At 41.8% G+C, this 18,711-nt stretch overlaps 1 protein-coding gene across 1 annotated transcript in view; it reads left to right on the top strand.

Moving 5' to 3' along the window:
- RNGTT (RNA guanylyltransferase and 5'-phosphatase) overlaps nucleotides 1-18,711 on the top strand; it is a 599,480-nt gene that overhangs the window by 78,300 nt on the left and 502,469 nt on the right. The window contains exon 5 of the mRNA XM_033938319.1: nucleotides 10,457-10,532. Coding sequence (XP_033794210.1) covers nucleotides 10,457-10,532 — 76 coding nt within the window. The remainder of the gene's footprint in view (nucleotides 1-10,456; nucleotides 10,533-18,711) is intronic.

The following is an 18,711-nucleotide window of genomic DNA, read 5'->3' as shown; positions in this document are numbered from 1 at the left end:
TGCTTAAGCAAAAGAATCTACCCCAATGTGGTATTGACAATCATACTGACACCTATACCGAAAGCCCCAGACCTAGACCTAACCATGGTTGAGAACTTCAGACCCATTGCAGGAATACCCTGGCCAGCAAAGCTGTTAAAATTCTGCATCAACACATGACTATCTGACTTCATTAACCAATGGGATGGTTTTCATAACATATACAACATGGCTTCAGAGCCATGCACAGCACCAAAACACTTCTACTGGAACTAACCTCAACAGCTAAGAACTACCTGAGTAAAGGCAAACAGTCAGTCCTGATACAGTTTGACATCTCAGCCATCTTTGATACAGTGGACCATTCACTCCTGCTCCTGAGACTAAATGAACTGGGTATACAAGGAGCAGTCCTTGGCTGGTTCTCACAGTTCTTGTAAAACAGGTCCTATGAGGTCTGAAAGGGCGGCCAAAGATCCCAAAGCTGGATGTCCTCCTTTGGGGTTCCACAAGACTCTCCGCTCTCACACTCCCTGTTCAAAATCTACCTAAGAGCGGTGGCTACAGCCTCTCCGTCCCTCAGTCACACAACTTTGCCTATGCAGACATCTTCATACTTGGTGCAGCTAAAGAGTCGCTGGAAGACACTCTTCACTTCATAAAAGTTGTCGAGAGCCTGAGTACACGGGCCCATAACAAATTTCCTTAAAATCAACAAACAAAAAAACCAGGGTGCTCTAGTTTGGCGACCACAGTAGGGAATTAGTGATACCTATAGGCGAGAGGAACTAGTGCTACCTACAGGCGAGACGCTCGAGATAACTAATTTTGCAAAGGTGCTAGGAGTTACACTAGATTCCTCTCTAACCTTTAAAAGCCAGATCGCTTCTCTGGCAAAAAATGTTTTTCTTCAGCTTGAGGCAACTAAGATCAATTGGAATGGCCCTGTCCCAAAGCAGCTTTAGCTACCCTACCTAGACTACTGCATCTCCCTCTACTATGATGCCACAGAGAAAGAACTAAAATCTTCCATTCCCACCGCTTTGAGAGGGCAAACCCATTGCTATTCAGACTATACTGGCTTCCTGTGAAAAAAAGGATCCACTATAATTTAGCCTGTATGATTCACAAGTCCATCTTCGGAGAAAACTCCAGCAGACTAGTGACCAACATTCTTATCTCACACACCTTTCTTAATTCAAGGACCACTCGGTGGTTTAAGATACCATTTCTCTCCTCTCAAGTAGCACATAGGAAGAGGATGTTCAATTCCACCTTTGAGTTCCTAGTGGTAGACCCTGATCGATTCTCAGAAGATTTTGTTCGTGAGGAGCTAGCTAAATTAAAGGTATACAAAGCAATGAGGTCAGATGATGTAGATCCGAGGATGCTGAAGGAACTTAGGGAAGTTCTGGTGGCTCTGCTGACTGACCTTTTCAATGCTGGAGAAGGGCAGGACTGGAGAAGGGCAGATGTGGTCACTCTACACAAAAGTGAAAGTAAGAAAAAAGTTGGGAATTACAGGCCAGTAAGTCTGACTTCTGTGATAAGCAAATTAATGGATGGAAATGCTTTTAAAACAGAGAATGGTGAAGTTTCTGGAATCCTGTGGATTACAGGACCGGAGGCAACATGGATTCACTAGAGGTAGGTCTTGTCAGACAAATCTGATCAATTTCTTTGACTGGGTGATCAGCGAATTGAATAAAGGGAATGTACTAGATGTGATGTATTTAGATTTTAGCAAAGCCTTTGACAGTGTTCCACACAGATGTCTAATAAATAAACTGCCCTTGGGATGGGCCCCAAAGTGACAGGCTGGGTCAGAAACTGATTGAGTGGAAGGCGACAGAGGGTAGTGGTTAATGAAGGTCCCTCTGAGGAAAGAGATGTTACCACTAGTGTAACCCAACGTTCTGTTCTTGGGCCTGTTCTTTAACATTTATGTTGAAGGGCTTTCAGGTAAGTTTTGCCTCTTTCCAGATGATACCAAAATCTGCAATAGAGTACACATCCCGGATGCTGTGAATTACATGAAGAAAGACCTAATGAAGCTTGAAGAATGGTCTGAAATTTGGCAGCTAAAATTTAATGCTAAGAAATGCGAGGTCATGTATTTGTGCTACAAAAACCTGAAGGAATGGTGCAGTTTAGGGGATGAAGAACTTATGTGCACGAAAGCGTAATGGAGGTCTACTCTAATGACCTCTCTCTTCATAGTGATAATCTCCTTCCAGGCATTGAAAAGAGATGACGTATCATCGTCATCCTCTTCTATAGCTGGTTGTTCTTCTAATAAATTGCACAACAGAAGAGCGGGACTTGGGTGTGATTGTATGTGATGATCTTAAGGTGGCCAAACAGGTTGAAAAGGTGACAGCGAATGCTAGAAGGATGCTAGGGTATATAGGAAGAGATATGGCCAGTAGGAAAAAGGAAGTATTGATGCCCTTGTGTAAGACTCTGATGAAACCTCATTTAGAATATTGTGTACAATTCTGGAGACCGCACCTTCAAAAAGATATAAAAAGTATGGAGCTGGTCCAGAGGAAGGCTACTAAAATGGTGCGTGGTCTTCGTCATAAGTCTTATGGGGACAGACTTAAAGATCTCAATCTGTATACTTTAGAGGAAAGACAGGAGAGTGGAGATACAATAGAGATGTTTAAATACCTACATGACATAAATGCGCATGAGTCATGTCTCTCTTATTTGAAAGGAAGCTCTGGAATGACAGGGCATAAAATGAAGTTAAGAGGTAATCTAAGGAAATACTTTTTTTTTAAGAAAGTGTAGTAGATGCATGGTACAGTCTCCCGGAAGAAGTGGTGGAGACAGAGACTGTGTCTGAATTCAAGAAGGCATGGGATCTCTTAGAGAGAGGAAGAGATAATGGTTACTGCAGATGGGCAAACTAGTTGGACTATTTGGCCTTTATCTGCCATCATGTTTCTATCAACAAATTTATTATCTCACTAGTTATTCCCATCTCTAGATCATTGATAAATATGTTAAAAAGCAGTGGTCCCAGCACAGACCCCTAGGGAAACCCACTATTTTCCCTTCTCCATTCAGAATACTGGGCATTTAACCTTACTCTGCTTTCTCTTTTAACCAGCTCTTAATCCACAATAGGACATTACATCCTATGCCATGACTTGTTAATTTCCTCGGGAATCTTTCTTGAGATACTTTGTCAAAAGCTTTTTGAAAATCCAGAGAGACAATATTGACCTGCTTATTTTTATTTACATATTTATTTATTCATTCAAAGAAATGTAGAGATTATATTGCTAGCTCTGATTTAAGATAGGGTTTTATTACTGAAACATTGGCTGTATTATTATTCAGTTGCTATAGTAGCAGATGTTTGAAAGAAAGTAGCAAGTGTGTTGAAACAAGGTTACTCATGCACAGTTGCAGCTCAGTACAAGTCTAACATTCTAAGAGACAGGATGTCAGGAGAGTCTTCGTTCAAATCAAGTAAGAAACTGCTAGATTCAGAGCACTGTTCAGTGATAAAATACCTCACAAAAGAAGGGAAAAAGCCAAAGGAGATCCATGAACGCTTGACTGCAGTTTGGTGTTTTTTTAAAATCATGTTTATTGAGGTCAACCAGAGTAACACGGGATATACAAAGACTTCAGTTAGTGCGCGGTGGTTGCACGGGTGGAGCTGTGCGCCGGGCCTTTTCGGCAGAGTCGGCACGTGTTCTCGGGCTGCCTTCGGGGCTCCATGTCCGTGCTGCGTGTCTTGGAGGGTTGTGTCGGGGCGGGGCTCCTGTGCGCAATTCCCTTGTGGTCGGCGCTGTGTTGGGGCTTCTGCTGGGCAGTGACCTGTTGGCTCAGCGTCGTGCGCGTGTGAGGAGTGACAGGGTGGCGGGCAGGGAGAGAGCTTGCCTGTGCTTCCTCCAGCAGTTGGTGAGCGAGGACGGGAGGAGTGGAGTGGCTAGAGTGTTCCCTGCCGCCGCGTTCTAAAATAGAATCCGGCCACTGATCAGAAAACATGGTGGCAGGGAACATTATATAGGATGTATGTCTTTCTTTCTCTCTCCCTGGCCCTTTTCTTTCTGTCTCTCTCCCTTGCCCACTGTCTGTCTTTTTTTATTTTTTTTTGGTTCTCTCTTCTTTTCTTGGCTTCTGGCTGTCTGTCTTTATTTCTGTCTATCTCTCTCCCTTTCTATCTGTCTCTCTGTCCCCCTGTCTGTATATCATTCTTTCTCTCTTTCTCCTTGGCCGCTGGCCGTCTGTATGTCTTTTTTTCTTTCTCTCTCTCTCTCTCCTTGGCCGCTGTCTGTCTCTGTATATTTTTTTTTCTCTCTCTCTCCTTGGCTGCTAGCTGTCTGTTTTTCTGTCTGTCTGTCTTTCTGGCATCCTGTCTGTCTGTCATTCTTTCTTTCTATCTGTCTCTCTGACCCCTTGTCTGTTTGTCTTTCCTTCTGTCTGTCTGTCTCCCTTTCTGTCTGTCTCTCTGGCCTTCTGTCTGTCTGTTATTCTTTCTCTCTGTCTCCTTGGCCGCTGTCTTTCTGTCTGGTTTTTTTCTTTCTCTCTCTGTTCTTGGCTGCTGGCTGTCTGTCTTTCTGGCCCACTGTCTGTCTGTCATTCTTTCTTTATTTCTCTCTCTCTTTCCTTGGCCGCTGTGTGGATGGCTGTCTTTCTTTCTGTCTGTCTTTCTGCCTGGCCCCCTGTTTATCTTTCTGGCTGTCTCTCTGCCCGGCCCCCATTTTTTGTTTGTCTGTCTCTCTGTCTTTCTGCCTGGCTCCCTGTTTTTCTTTCTCTCTGTCTCTCTGCCTGGCCCCCTGTTTTTCTGTCTTTCTGCCTGACCCCTGTCTTTCTTTCTGTCTCTCTCTCTCTGCCTGGCCCCCTGCCTGTATTTCTCTGTCTCTTCTGGCCCCCTTCTCTCTGTCGGCCTCCCAGCATACCCCTCCCTCCAAAGTAGCCCCCTTTCCCTCTCCCCCTCCATTTCCCTGAGCCGTATTTTTTTTTTTTTACTTTGTAACAGCGGCTGCACACCCCGGAACCGACACTCTCCACTAACAGGAGAGAAAATGCCGGTGCTGCTGCTTGAAACCGCCACCGCCACTCTCCTGCCGGTCCACAAACCGCCAAATGCTCCTGAAGACGACCGCGCTCACAAAACTCCACAGTCGTGCGCCTTCAGCCACTGCGCGCGCCTTCAGCCCCTGCAAGCGCTATGAGGTGTCAATTAGAATACTGCCACAGAAGCACACCTCACGGCGCCAGGACTCACGATTTTTCAAGAGCACATGCGCGCTCTAGCGTTTATTATTATTGATATGCACAGTGTTGAGAAGAAGGTTGTAAATATTCTAGTGTGGTCTGTTTTAGCACAGTTTATCTAAATTCTACGATAGAGAACGAAAAACTCATTGGATATATAACTCGAATAAAAAGGATATATTTTGATTTATTTTGCAAAACAATTCAACAATAAGTTTCTTTGTGTGAAAAGTATGACAACTCTTCATTCAGGCCAAAAATACTTTTAACACAGAAATGGAGATCTTGCACATCATCATTGAGGAATTTTGGCCCATTCTTTCAGAACTGCTTGAGATTTGAGGGCTGTGTGTATGAACAGCCTGATTTAGGTCTTGCCAGCTTGCTTCAGGCTATATGGAAGAGACGCTCATCTATCTGGCCAGGATTACAGGATCTTTTCTATATAGCACTTGGTGTTCCATCTATTTTCTGTTAGACTGTCTACAGATAGGAAAAGTTGAAGACTGCAGTGACTGTAACCAGCCGTGGTCACCCTGCCAAGAACATCGTATGAGAAAACCATAAAGTCATCTTTGAGGTTTCAACGTACCCCAGACTAACATCTAAATATCTTCAGACCTTTCTGGCTGTAGCTGATATGAGGATTCCATATGTTAATCATCCAGAAAAGAAAAAAGAATGGGAATGGTGTTCACAAGAGAATAACTAGGAAAAAACCACCACTGTTGCCTAAAAAGAATGTTATTGTCCACCTCAGATTTGCCAAAGAGCATCTGGATGATGCACAAGATTTCTGGCATATTCAATATACAGATAAGTCAATTAAATTGAACTTCCTTAGTATCTAGATTGTATCATCCTAAACAAGTGGGTGTTATCCCTTCCTGCTAGCATATGGAAGTAGTGAAACTGAACTTTCCTAGTGACATCACCAGTTTAAGAGGCCTCATAACCTGCTGGTGCTCAATGGAAAGCTCTTGTATTTCTTTACTTCCAGCAGATGGTAAGTTGTTCATGTTGGTGCTCCTATTCCCTGGCGTAGCTTTCAGGAGTGCAGTCAGGTACTGCTCAGCTTAGTCAAGCCTAACATCCTACTTCCAGTTTTCCAGATCCATGGACCGGACCTCGTTGACTGTGGAGCACTGCCCCGTGCCCCAGTCATTCGCTGATAGTGATAATTGGGTGAGGTATATGGCTCAGTCCCATGGTGGGGCTTCCCATCCCCGTTGCTTCGCGTGCACCTTTTTGGGTACTCTCCTGGATGCACCTGCTGCTCCAGACAAACATAATTGGATTGGGTAAGCCTAGTTTAGCTTTATTAATTGACATGGAGAATATAACTAAGATTAAAAAAAACAACAACCACCAACCAAAAAATCCCACTGCCAACAATAACAAAAATCTCAATAAACCAGCATTTAGGACCCCCCAAATCTTAGAACACTCTGTTGAGCCAGACAGAGTAAGGTGAGGTTATGCAGGCCTCTGCACTGGTATGTAACTGGGCATGGTTGGTAGATACGTAGCTGCACAGCCTTCATGAGTTCCTCACGGTATTTCCTCCTTCCCTGAAAGAGGTTTAAATAAGTGGCTGAGAAGTGGCTTTTTCTACTCAAAACAGGAAAACTCTGCAGGGTTTCGAGTGGCTAGGCAGAATCACTGGTCTTTCCTGTGAACTCAGCCCACACATCTGATGCCCCAGAATGGCCTTGAAGGCTATAGTACACAGATTTGGTTTACCTGTTGATAGACAATTCACTTCCCTCGCCCAGAAGAAGAGGTTTGCTCAGGTAAGGATGGGTGAACATAGAAGCCAACTTTTCAAAATTATTGGGGGTGCTAAATACAATAGAAATTACTTCTCCCTGGACATAGTCAACAAGTTTGTTCAGTAGTGGGGGTGTTCAAGCATCCACAGAACTGGCTCCTATGCTAGTGAACATGGAGGATCCAAATCTCTTCTGGATTATGGTTGACTCTTGAAAAAGATAGCATTTAGTGAAAGGCTTTTCAGCTCTGTGATCTTTACCTTGCCTAAGGCCATCATCATCATGGGGCTGAATAGTGTACATCCGAAGGTTTCTGAGGGAACTTAGGGAAGTTTTGATAGCTCCGCTGACTGACCTTTTCAATGAGTCTCTAGAATGGACTGGAAAAGGTCCCTCTCCACAAAAGTAGAAGTAAGGAAGAAGTAGGGAATTACAGGCCGGTAAGTCTGACTTCTGTGGTAAGTAAATTAATGGAAATGCTTTTAAAACTATGAATGGTGAAGTTTCTGGAATCCTGTGGATTACAGGACCGGAAGCAACATGGATTCACTAGAGGTAGGTCTGGTCAGACAAATCTGATCAATTTTTTTGACTGGGTGACCAGAGAATTAGATAGAGGATGTGTGCTAGATGTGGTATATTTAGATTTTAGCAAAGCCTTTGACAGTGTTCCACACAGACCTCTAATAAATAAACTGAGTGCCCTTGGAATGGGTCCCTAGGACTCACTAAGTGATGGACTGGGTCGGGAACTGGTTGATTGGAAGGTGACGGAGAATAGTGATCAATGGAGATCGCTCTGAGGAAAGGGATGTTACCAGTGGTGTGCCTCAAGGTTCTGTTCTTGGGCCTGTTCTTTTTAAAATTTTTATAAATGACATTGCTGAAGGGTTGTCGGGTAAGATTTGCCTCTTTGTGAATGATACCAAAACCTGCAATAGAGTAGACACGCCGGATGGTGTGAATAACATGAAGAAAGACGTGGTGAAGCTTGAAGAATGGCCTGAAATTTGGCAGCTAAAATTTAATGCTAAGAAATGCAAGGTCATACATTTGGGATGTAAAAACCAGAGGGAACGGTACAGTTTAGGGGGTGAAGAACTTATGCGCACGACAGAAGAGCAGGACTTGGGTGTGATTGTATGTGATGATCTTAAGGTGGCCTAACAGGTTGAAATGGTGACGGCGAAAGCTAGAAGGATGCTAGGTTGCATAGGGAGAGGTATGGCCAGTAGGAAAAAGGAGGTATTGGTGCCTCTGTATAAGACTCTGGTGAGACCTCATTTAGAATATTGTGTACAATTCTGGAGGCCACACCTTCAAAAGGATGGAGTCGGTCGAGAGGAAGGCTACTAAAATGGTGTGTGGTCTTCATGATAAGGTGTATGGGGACAGACTTAAAGATCTGGAAGAAAGGCGGGAGAGGGGAGATATGATACAGTCATTTAAATACCTACATAATATAAATGTGCATGAGTTGAGTCTCTTTCATTTGAAAGGAAACTTTGCAATGAGAGGGCATAGGATGAAGTTAAGAGATGATAGACTCCGGAGTAATCTGAGGAAATACTTTTTTACAGAAAGGGTGGTAAATGCGTGGAACAGTCTCCCGGAAGAGGTGGTGGGAACAGAGACTGTATCTGAATTCAAGAGGGCCTGGGATAGGCACATGGGATTTCTCAGAGAGAAAGAAATAATGGTTACTGTGGATGGGCAAACTAGATGGGCCATTTGGCTTTTATCTGCCATCATGTTTCTATGTTTTTATCTACTATGTTACTGTATTGCTTTCCTGGTTCGTGTCTGGGTTTGTAAAGTTTTGTGAGAGCTGGTATGCCTAACGTGATCATTTATTTTTTTTCTCGAAATGGGACAGCATATAGACAGCAGATATAAATTCTCAAAACTGAAACATTTTGATCACTAAATTGAAAATAAAATCATTTTTTCTACATTTGTTTGGTGATTTCATGAGTTTCTAGTTGCACTCCCTTTTGACTGTGCATCCAATATTTCTTTCATTTCTTTTTCTTTCTTTATCTCTCCCTGTTCCCTCTTTCTTTTTTTTTTGTTTGTACTCAATAACTTCACATTTTATTTATACAAAATGGCTTAGTTGGACACAGAAGACAGGTGAATGTAAGTCTAGCATGAGCCAGTCCTAGTACTGTTGATCTAACATGACGTCAATTCTGATGGCGTAGAGGAACTTCCGGGACATCCAGGCAGCGATTGGCTGGCCTGGAACTTCCTAATTGACGTCGGAGGGAAGGTCATGTGCAGTCGCTACTATATGCACCTGATCTGTTGCTGTGTTGGCGAAGCAGAGAGAAGCGTTGCCTTTAGATCGCCTGTCTCGTTGTCCCCACGCACAGCTTCAGGATGCTCTTTCTGAAAACAGGACATTTCGGTGTCCCGAAGCTGTGCATGGGGACAATGGGACGGTCCTGTTCAAAACGGGACATATGGTCACATAAGGTATGCCCAATGCACTTTTTCCCTCTTGGAAGGCAGAGATTTCCAAGATTTTCGGGTTTCTTCAGCAAGGGACTACCTGGGGTTGATGCTTTTTTTCATAAAATTCAGGTAGGTGGTTCTCTTATTTCCAAGGTAAAATCCTGGACTTTCCCCTCACCACTTATGGGGACATCGCTCACTTTTTGAAGAGGGTTGCTCATTGTATTCTCCTGTCTGTCATTTCCTTTCCTCTTGGGAATTCAAAGAACTGCTGAATGTTCTCTCAGGCTTATCCTTTGAGTCTCTGAAGATGGTCTCTTAATGACCTCACTCTGACAGTGGTCTTTCTGGCAACAATTGCCATTCGTGATTCAGAATTTCCATTAGTGCATCATAAAAGTAGCGCTTTAGAGCTTGAATAACATGAGCTCCCTACTTACTGTTCAAAATAGCTTGGTATCAAGTATTGTCTCTCTGATTAGGCCTTGTATGGAAATGGAGATGGAGAACTTTTTGCAGAGTGGGCTATAAACAAGTTAATGAATAAGGACCTAAATTTGCATTTTGTAATTATAGGGTAACTTAGTCTTTGTAATGCCTTTTTTATGTTGGTGGGCATAAACTCTGCTATTTATATGCATTTCAATCAAAATGCGGTGGTGACCGTATTATTATCTTTTATAGCTGCAGCATTGACTGATTGGAAAGTGCACAGATGTTTGCTTGTATTAGCCCAGCTTAGAATAGTACAGTAACGACAGGCTGTAGAATTAAGTGTTTTGGTGACTGATTAACAAAGCTTGTTTATCGTTTATTGTGAATTAACTCGTACAAACAGCAGTGTTAGCTTTTGGTCTCAGTTGTAAAATACAGCTGTCAGGAAGTTTGGATTGTTCAGTAGAAAGATTGAATTAGTAATAGTGACAATAGAGAAATGGTACAAAAAACATTCACATGTAAGTGATGCTTAATACTCCAATTTGCCTTTGTTTTGTTGTATTTTGTAGGTGTCCATTGTACACACGGCTTCAACCGAACTGGCTTTCTTATCTGTGCCTTTTTGGTCGAGAAGATGGATTGGAGGTAACTTTCCAGGTTTAACTGGAACAATAAAAAGTAATTGCAAATGTTTTCTTCAAAGCATTTTAGTATTACTTTAATTTTACTGGGCCATATGTCACTAATGTCAGGTACACGAAATATAGTATATCTGAAACAAACCAAAATACTGCAAAAAAGGAAATTGTTACCAGTTATGCTTTTGAATTAAATATATTCTTTGTAAGGTAAACACATTGTTGCAACCCAGAATCATTTTGCAAACATGGATTAACAGAAATAGTCTAGCTGCTTTCATATCTTCTAAACTCCCTTGTGCATGCATGTTTTTTTTTTCCAACTACATTGAAAGCAGGGCCAAATTTACATAACTGCCTCTATGACAGATGTTCCCAACCCTGTCCTGGAGGACCACCAGCCAGTCAGGCTTCCGGATAGCCCTAATGAATACGCATGAGAAATTTTCATATAATGGAGGTGACAGGCATGCAAATCTGCTCTGTGCATATTCATTAGGGCTATCCTGGAAACTTAACTGTCTGGTGGTCTTCCAGGACAGGATTGGGAACCACTGCTGTAGGAGATCTTCTGAAGTTTAGAGCTTATGTAGATGTAGGAGGAGCATAGAGATAAAAATGGACTTAGATGAGAAGCACATCCTCTGCTTGAGTGCTCTTCCCATAGAAACACAGACAATAGAAAATGACAGCACATAGATTATTTGGTCCATCTAGTCTGCCCATCCTTCTGCCCATATATTCAACTAATAAGCTCTGTAGTCCATTCCTCTCCTTAAGAGATTCTCTGTGCTTATCCTATGTTTTCTTGAATTCATATAAAATTCTCGCCTCCACCATTTCTGAGCTGTTCTATGCATCCACCATTCTTTCCACAAAGATTTACATTACATTACATTAGGGATTTCTATTCCGCCATTACCTTGCAGTTCAAGGCGGATCACAAAAGAATTATCAAGGATATATTGCAAGAACTTACTAGAAAAAATTAAAATAAAACAAAACAATTTGGACATTTTCAAAGAGTAAGAATTGTGTATGGTTATTTGTTTGGGTAGTTGGCTTTAGTGAGAGGTGGTGATTGAAACTTGCGGTGTCATTTCTTTTTTCAGGGCTTTCTTGAAGAGTATGGTCTTTATTTCTTTTCTAAAAGTCTTGTAGTCGAGGGATGCCGTCAGTAGATTGGCGATTTGGTTGTCTAGTTTGGCTGCTTGAGTGGCCAGGAGGCCATCATATAGTTTTTTGCATTTGACCTCCTTAATTGGGGGGTATGAGAAAGGGGTGTGAGTTTTCCTATATCTGATTACGGTGTTGTGGATGAGGCGATTATTCAGGTAGATTGGACTGTCTCCGTATAAAGTCTTAAATAGTAGACAGTAGAATTTAAATTGTATTCTTTCTGGTATTGGAAGCCAATGTGATTTGAGATATGCTTCTGTAATGTGGTCATGTTTCTTCAATGAGTAGAAGAGTCTTAGTGCTGTGTTTTGGATAGTTCGTAGTTGTTTTGTTATAGTTGCAGGGCAAGGGAGATAGAGGATGTTATAGTAGTCAAGGAGGCCTAGTATTAGGGACTGAACTATGAGCTGGAATTTAGTTTTTTCGAAGAATTTACGAATTTGTCTTAAGTTTCTCATGATTGAGAATGATTTTTGTATTGTTTTATTGATTTGCGGTTGCATGGTGCAGCATCTGTCGATTGTTATTCCTAGTAATTTTAGGGTGGCTTGAATGGGGTAGTTGAGTGCATTGATTTCAATGTTGGTTGTGGTTGGTATTTTGTTGTTTTCTAGGAGGATGAATTTAGTTTTATCTGGGTTCAATTTCAGTTTGTGATCTTTCATCCAGGTTGCTACTGATTTTAGTGCTTGGTGTATTGTGTTTGTCATGTATAGTTTTGGTTGATCGAAGGGTATGAGAATGGTAATGTCATCTGCATAGCTGTAGGAAGTTATGCCTTGTTTGTCAAGGTGTGAGCTGAGGGAGGCAGTATAGAGGTTGAATAGAGTCGGTGATAGAGGGGATCCTTGGGGCACTCTGCAGGGGTTTGACCAAGGTTCAGATTTTTCTTTGTCAGATTTTACTCTATAGGTTCTTGATTTAAGGAATCCTTCAGACCATGAGTATACTTTATCTGTGATACCTATTGTATCTAGGATTTGTAGTAGTATGTTATGATCCACCAAGTCGAAAGCAGCGGTCAGGTCTAGTTGTATGAGCATCATTTTTTTTTCCTGAGCTGAAGTGTTGTCTGGAGGTGTCCAGGAGAGATCCTAGCAGTGTTTCTGTGCTGAAGTTGTTTCTGAAGCCGGATTACGTGGGATGGAGTATGTTTTGGTTTTCTAGGTAATTGGAGAGGAATTTAGCAACTAGTCCTTCTATTATTTTGACATAGAGTGGAATAGAGGCAATGGGTCTGTAGTTGGCTGTTTGGTCTATCGGTCCTTTGGGGTCTTTGAGGATCGGGGTGATGATGATTTTGCTGAGATTGGTTGGGTAGTGGCCATTTATGAGCGAGATTTGTATCCAGTTCAGAAGAAGAGCGTGGAATTTTGTGCTGGATGTTTTTAGGAGATATGGTGGACAGTTGTTGAGGTCACAGGATGCATGGCTGTATTTTTTGTAGTATTTGTTGAATTTGGGCCATTGAATGTTGGGGAATTGAGACCATATTCTGTCTGCTGCAGTGGAATCTCTATCTGTGGGGAGAATTGTGAAGTCGTTAGGATGGGTAGAGGAGTCATTGAGGATAGCTCTTGCATTAGTAATTTTATTTTGGAAGTGCTCTGCTAATAGCATGACTGAGGGGGTAATAGTATTGTTAGTGGTCAGGTAGGGTTTGGTGTCGGTTAGGATTTTTAGAATTTGAAATAGTTTTTTGGTGTCTTGGGTTTCAGTGCCTATTAGGTTGGTGTAGTGTGCTTTTCTCTTGTCCTTTAATTGTGATTTGTATTGTTTGTTGATTTTTTTCCAGGCAGATTTTATATGATCCGAGTTCGATTTTCTCCATTTCCTTTCTAGTTGTCTACATTGCCTTTTGAGTTGTAGCAGTTCGGAGTCGAACCATTTATCTGATCTTCTGTTGGTTCTGGTTTTGGTTTGAAGTGGGGCTAGGTCATCAAGGGTGTTGGAGCATAATCTTTCCCATTGTAAGATGAAGTCTTCGGGGTTGTTTTCTAGAATAGTTTCATCTATTTTAGACCAGAATATGGAGGGTTAGATGTGTTTGCGTGAGGTGTATGTTACTTTATTGAGTTTTGTTATAGTTTTTTTGTTTTTGGTCCAGTTGATGTTGAAAGAGTAAGTACAGTGGTCTAACCAGATGGATCTAGACCATATTCTGTTAGATGTATGAAGGCTGCGATATCAAGTTGGTATCAAGTTGGTGGCCTTTTTCATGAGTTATTTGTGGATTTAGCATTTGGAAGGATAGGGCTTTGAGGAGTGAGAGAAAGTTGTCTACTTGTTTGGATGATTGATCTTCTAGGTGTAAATTTAGGTCTCCTAGTAGTAGGTTGTAGGTTGCTATTAGTGAGTTTTGGTATATGAAGTTTTCCACTTCGGTTCTTGCTGAAGACCAGTTTCCCGGTGCTATGTAGCAGAGCATGCAGTTTAGTGTGTCTTTTAGTGTGGTGCTTGGGAGTTGGCAAGCTAATAGGTCCATGTATGAGTTAGATGTTTTTTCAATTATATTAAGGGTTAGGTCTTGTTTGATTAAGATTGCTAGGCCTCCACCTCTTTTTTTTCCTCTGCAGACCACAGTAATTTTATAACCTTGTGGGCAGACTTCAGTTATTCTAGGGTCTGTGTCGGAGGTTAGCCAGGTTTCTGTGAGGAAAAGACAGTCCAGGTTTTTGTATGTTATCCAGGTTTTTATAAGCTCTGTTTTTGGACCTAGCGCTCTGATATTTAAGTAGGCGCATTTGAGTGTGGATATCTCTGTGTAATAGTTGTGGGTTGTGTTTGGATATATAAGTGATTTGGTGTGCCTGTGTGGTTTAGTCTTAGTGTGTGTTGGTCTTCTTCCCCATGCTTTGGTAATGGAGTGTAGAGTGTTAGATTGTAAGTTTGAGTTTTTGTCAGAGAAAGGGCGGGACCGCCGGAAGAGGAAGCAGCTGGGCTCACTGGCATCCGGAAACAACGGTAGGCAGCTTCTCCATGCGGGAGGGGGAGGGGGGGAGGCTGTGGGGGTGCGAGCGGTCCTTCGGGGTGATGAATCGGACGTCGGGGGGGGGGAGGGAACTATGTAAAAAAAATTTGTACAACGCGCTCACGCGTATAACGCGCATGGTTATGCACGGTTTGTAAAATCGTGTATAACGCGCGCGTTATATGCGTGAAAATACGGTACTACCAGAGATGGAGCAAGATGTGTTGACTCTAGCAGCCTGTTCCAGGTATACAGTGCAGCAAGAAAGAAGGGATGGAGTCTGGAGTTGGCGGTGGAGGAGAAGGGTACAGATAAGAGGGACTTACCTGATGAACGGTGTTCACAGAGGGGAGCATAGGGGGAGATAAGTGAAGAGAGATATTGGGAGGCTACAGAGTGATTGCACTCGTAAATCAGTGGAGTTTGAACTGTATTTGGAAATGGACGGGGAGCCAATGAAGTGACTTGAGGAGAGGGGTAATGTGAGCGTGGCGGCTCTCAAGGAATATGAGTCGTGCAGCAGCATTTTGAATGGATTGAAGGGGAGAGACCCAAGAGAAGTATGTTGCAGCAAAAGGTGATGAGAGCATAGTGTGCTCAGAGAGGAGAGTTTGGATTTTGGTAATATTATAGCAGCCACGGAGAACACTTTTGTAGATTAGAAGCTGTGCTATTTCTTATTGTTTTATAACCATTAAATAATTTAGACATTTCACTTTTTGGCTCAAACTAAGCAAAAGAAGGATTTTCCCCATAACTGTTGAACTAGAGTTAGTATTTTATATTTCTTTTTCAATCTGAATGCAGAACTAGCTTGCTTTTATTCCTTCAGTGTTCATTAATATCAGTTCTCTGGTGCTACAAACTAGTAATGCTTTCTAATATCAGTGTATGAATATTAATGAGCTCCCCTTTGCTCAAGTTCATTTGTGAGTATCATGTAAATGTCACCAGTTTGTGCAGGTGTAAAATGGAGCTGTCTTTTGATTTAAAAAATGCATTGAACTGTACTGAGAGTGAATATGATTAGTTTCATTTATTTTTATGTCTTGTCTTGTTTGCTTCTTCTCTATTTCTGTAAAATGCAAGGTCTTACATTTGGGCAGAAAAAAATCCAAGGGAGCTGTACAGTATAGTGGATGAAGTACTAATGTGCAAAAGATGAGTGGGATCTGGGGGTGATCATATTTAAAGTAGGAGTTCCTAAACCTTTCTTGTGGGGATCTCAGCCAGTCAGGTTTTCAGGATATTCTCATAAGATAGATTTGTGTACCAAGGAGGCAGTATATGCAAATAGATCTCATGAATATTCACTGTGGATATCCTGAAAACCTGACTGACTGGGGTTCCCCCAGGACAGGTTTGGGAATCATTGACTTAGAATATGTGCCCTCTTTTTATTTCACCTTCTGGTTATTGACTTGTAATATTAGTTTATTTATGGTTCTGAAGAAATTCACATTAAGAATTATCCAGGCGTAGGCAACAGACAATTACAGCAGAAGAAAATATTCAAATAATTCACATTAAGGTTTGTATGCTACTGACAATGTTAACACAATATACACTAATAGGCAGCAAAGGGTGCAAGTAGAGGTGGACCAGGAGTTAGATGAAGGAGCAACAAGAGCTAGATAAAAAATGAGGGCGAATAACTGAGAAAAATTGCATATAAAGTCAGAAATGGTACATGAAAATTATCTCAAGAGTAGAAGCATATAAGCAACTCCTGCTACAGTATGTGCATATGGTGTTTACTCCTTCTGTGTGTGACTATTTGCTTAGGGCTAGATACACAAAGCTCCAACACCACAGGTAGAAAATACTGTTTTGGGAGCGATTTTTCTTTTACTAGTGATGCTCGGCACAATAGCATGCAAATTATATGCATGCTATTTGTGCGGAGAATCGCCTGTAAAAGGGGGGGGGGGAGAAACTGTGCCCGAAACCTGCTCAGAAGAGCAATCGCTAGGCACAGCTCCTCCCTCCTTTCAGGCTAACTGCTCTCTCTGCCCTGAACAGCTGAGTGACTTCAGAGCTTCCCTTATTGATCAGCTGTTTAGGGCAGGGAGAGCAGCTTTTTTTTTTTAATGGGCCCATTTAAAAAAAAATAAATAAATTGGGCCAGGACTGACTGACCCCCCCCTCCGATGCTGCGACTCCCCCCTCCCACCTACCATACTTTTTAAAAAAATTTGGTAGAAGGGATGCCCACTCCCTCCTGCCGCTGGTCCCCCCTCCCAATTACTCCCTGACAAAGACCTGGTGGTCCAGTGGGCCTTCCTCTCACCCGACTATATAGCAGTCTGGACCCCCCCTCGATGCCCCCCCTTCCTTTAAAGTGAAGACCTCAGGAGAGATACCCATTCTCTCCTGCTGGCAGGCCCACCTCTTCAAAATGGTGGGCCTTAATCTTCCCAGTGCATCTGATTAAAAAAAATAAATAAATAAAGTACGGGGGGGAGGTGGGCGGGGGAGGTTAAGTTTGCACGGGAAACAACACGAACCTTACTGGATAGCCTTTCTGCAATATCGCATATTATTTTTTTTTTTTTTTTTATTCTTTATTTATCATTTTAAAAATTTTAACAAAATCAAACATTTTGTACAGAAAGATTGTCAGATTGATCACAAAATAATAAGTAAATTATTAACATAAAAAGAACAAAATTCAAATCGGACAATCTCAAGTCCTCAATAATTATGTGATCCAAGATATATATAAGAGTGAACTTTTAAGGAAATCAATTATAAATTCTATATAATAAAGAACAGTATCATGTGTCTGACTTGAGGAATTATTCTATTACCAAGTCCAACAATTACTTAGTTGTTATTGTGGTAGTTGTTGTTATACCCTCTTTTTCCAGACGTTTCAGTGTCAGAAAAGCTGTAAGTTGAGATGGCTCAAAAAACACATACTTATTATCACGATATCTTACTATACATTTACATGGGAAACGTAAAAAGAAAATGCCACCCAGCTGTGTAACTCCTGCTTTCAACAAAAGAAACTGACGTCTACGATTCTGAGTTTCTCTGCTAACATCTGGAAACATTTGAATTTTCAAACCCAGAAACTCCTTACTCTTGTTCCTAAAGAACATTTTCAAAATCCAATCTTTATCCGGCAACAATGCCACAGATAGTATAAGAGTTGCTGGTTTAACCAAATCTTTATCTGATGTTTCCAAAATTGCTGTCAAATTTTGTTGAAGGTCTTGTATTTCCTGTCTCTTATCCTCCGAATGTTGACCCCTTACATTCATAGGCAAATAATATACTCGAGTGAGAGGAGGCAATGATTCCTCAGGAATATTAAATATCTCCATGAAGTACCTTTTTATCATCTCTCTCGGGTTTACTGATAAGATTTTAGGAAAATTTAACAGTCGTAGGTTATTAGTCCGATAGTTGTTTTCCATAATTTCCAATTTTTTTCTAATACTTTGATTATCTTGTATTATTGTAGATTGAACTTGTTTAATCATTTTCACTTCATTTTCGATACCTCCCAATTTTTCTTTGACATTAGAAATTTCCTGTTTATTTTCCTCTATTGTCTGTTTTTGAATTTTTATATTCTTTTCACCTTCTTTAATTTGTTTAGTTAGTGAGTCTCCCAGTTTGGAAACTAAGTCCCAAATTGAATCAAGAGTCACTTCAGCTGGTTTCTCATATTTAAAGAAAGTCTCATGTAAAGTTAGGGAAGACTCACCTTGACTGCCTTCTGTCTGTTGGTCTGGACTTTTTCCTCCTTCTGCTCTATCCGCTGGAACCATCTCTGGACTTAACAAAGCCATAGAGACTTCACCTTGCTGGCTCCCTGATGTTACAGCCTCATGATCAAAGAGTGCTGCTACTTCTGGCCCACTCCTTTCACATGGGGAACTCGCACTCAGCGGTGGGGGAGGTGGACTCCTCTGGTCGGGGCTCAGTGTGGTATCCAGCCCAAGGACTTCCGATCCGGCGTCACTCCACGTCGCAGAGTCCAGCGGGCGATTCCCCGAACCTACTGTCTCCCTCTGAAGACGCT

The sequence above is a fragment of the Geotrypetes seraphini genome, chromosome 3 (assembly GCF_902459505.1).
Source record: "Geotrypetes seraphini chromosome 3, aGeoSer1.1, whole genome shotgun sequence".
Lineage (NCBI taxonomy): Eukaryota > Metazoa > Chordata > Amphibia > Gymnophiona > Dermophiidae > Geotrypetes > Geotrypetes seraphini.
The sequence above is the reverse complement of the archived record's forward strand: the minus strand, read 5'-3'. Positions and strand labels throughout refer to the sequence as shown.